Source organism: Sinocyclocheilus anshuiensis, unplaced genomic scaffold (assembly GCF_001515605.1).
Source record: "Sinocyclocheilus anshuiensis isolate Anshui unplaced genomic scaffold, SAMN03320099.WGS_v1.1 scaffold1590, whole genome shotgun sequence".
NCBI classification, from domain to species: Eukaryota; Metazoa; Chordata; class Actinopteri; order Cypriniformes; family Cyprinidae; genus Sinocyclocheilus; species Sinocyclocheilus anshuiensis.
The window spans coordinates 75,902-77,826 of record NW_015547720.1 but is presented as its reverse complement, the minus strand read 5'-3'; the positions used below and the strand labels follow the sequence as shown (position 1 = coordinate 77,826).

At 25.2% G+C, this 1,925-nt stretch overlaps 1 protein-coding gene across 1 annotated transcript in view; it reads right to left on the bottom strand.

The window, feature by feature from the left end:
• Positions 1-1,925, bottom strand: part of cdca7b (cell division cycle associated 7b) — a 10,482-nt gene that overhangs the window by 5,517 nt on the left and 3,040 nt on the right. Inside the window, exons 5-7 of the mRNA XM_016507103.1 lie at positions 1,745-1,923; positions 662-724; positions 387-557 (exon numbers count right to left, since the gene is read on the bottom strand). Of these exons, the coding sequence (XP_016362589.1) occupies positions 387-557; positions 662-724; positions 1,745-1,923 (413 nt within the window). The remainder of the gene's footprint in view (positions 1-386; positions 558-661; positions 725-1,744; positions 1,924-1,925) is intronic.

Genomic DNA, 1,925 nt, shown 5'->3' with positions numbered 1-1,925 from the left:
ACTATTTTTCTTTTTTACCTTTTTATGATTCAGGAAAGGATAATGCACTAAAAATAAAAATTTTAGTACTTTAACTTATTTGTAATTTTTCTTTTAGTTTTTTATCTAATAATTAGATTTTATTTATTAACTAAAATAGTTCAGTTTTTTTTGTTTTTTTGTTTTTTTTAAATGTCTGTTCAGCTTTTTCATTTCAGTTTACTAGTTGAAATAGTATATTTTCTAAATTTTGTTATATATATATATATATATATATATATATATATATATATTCAAAAAATTAATGATAATAATAAATACATAAATGATATTTTAATAGAAGTTTTTGGTGCTGTCTCTACAGTAAGTTCAGATGAAACTGGTTCAGTGTTCTCTGCATCTCTTGCCTCCATCAGCCGCTTGATGTCGATCGCTCCGCTCTCTCTCTTCGGAGGAGCCGGGTTTTCCTCCACCTCTTTCCCGAAATGCTCCGGGGGTCTGGCCTTGCGGCCCGGGTTTCGTCTCTCGACCTGAACCTCTGAAAAACAGCGTTTCGGGGTGGACTGCTTCTTTCTTTTCTATTCAGGGCACAGAAAGACCATCAGTACAAAGTAAACGTCGTTGAACTGGTTAGATATGAAGAGAAAGCAGAGCATTGGTGCAGGGGATTGTGGGATCTCACCGTAGGTGTCGTCTTAGAAGGAAGCTCAGGCAAAGAACTCAAGTCTGCAAAAAGCTTTGCAAGCTGCAGGAAAAGAGTTTAAGTCAACGTAAACATCCAAGATATTATGAAAGAATGGACTAAAAATAAACAGAATTTGCATCAATATTATATTAAAACGAATAAATGTTGCAAATACATGAAAATACTGCTATAAATTAATATTATACTTAATATCATATTAAATATTACAAATATAAATGAAGACCGTTTTTAATTAATATTATATTTTAAACATATATTATAAATACTACTTTAAAACAACATTTAAAAAAGTAAAAAAAAAAAATTATATATTATTGTTAAAAATGAAAAAATGCTGTTATGAACTATATCTGATAAAAATGTTATTACAAATATAATTTAAAAAAGTTAAAACGGAAAATTATTATTAGTTACAAATATGAAAAATGCTCTTTTGAATTGTATTTTATTAGAAAAACCTTTTAAAACAAAATTAAAGAAAAAAATATTAGCAGGTAACAAATACATATGAAAATGCTGTTTTGCATCGTATTATATTTTTATAAATTATATTATTTTAAAACAAAATTAATTAAAAATGTAAAAATATTTGACAAAAATACTGTTTTGAATTATTTTATTAAAAAAAACTATTTAAAAAATACATATTTTAAAACAAATTTGAAGTTTCTGTTCTGAAAATTCTGTTGTTATATTTTTATTTTTAAAAATGATAATTATTTTAAAACAAATGAATTCAGAAAATGTAAAAATATTAATATTATGATTATTAGTTACAAATATATATGAGAAATGCTGTTTTGAATTATTTTATTTAAAAAAAAAAGAAACATTTTTAAACAAAATTAAAGTAAAAATATTATTATTAGTTACAAATATGTGCAAAATATGTTTTAAATGGTATTTACAAATATATTATTTTTAAAACAAAATGAATGAAAAAAACAAGCATTGCTATTATTAGTTATAAAATATATATGAAAATGCTGTTTTGAATTATATTTTATTAAAAGAAATATATATATATATATATTATAAAAATATTAAATAATATAGTACCATAGCTTTATTTTCTTGGATGTTTTTGGCCCTTTTGCTCAGTATCTGCATCTCTTCGTCGGTCAGTAGACTCTCCACATTGGTCACATTATCAGAGGGTTTTGATTGGCTCTCTGCTCGAATGCGGTCATATAAAGTAGACTCTTTTGTTTGTTCTGGTTCGCGCCGCTTCCTGTTTCCT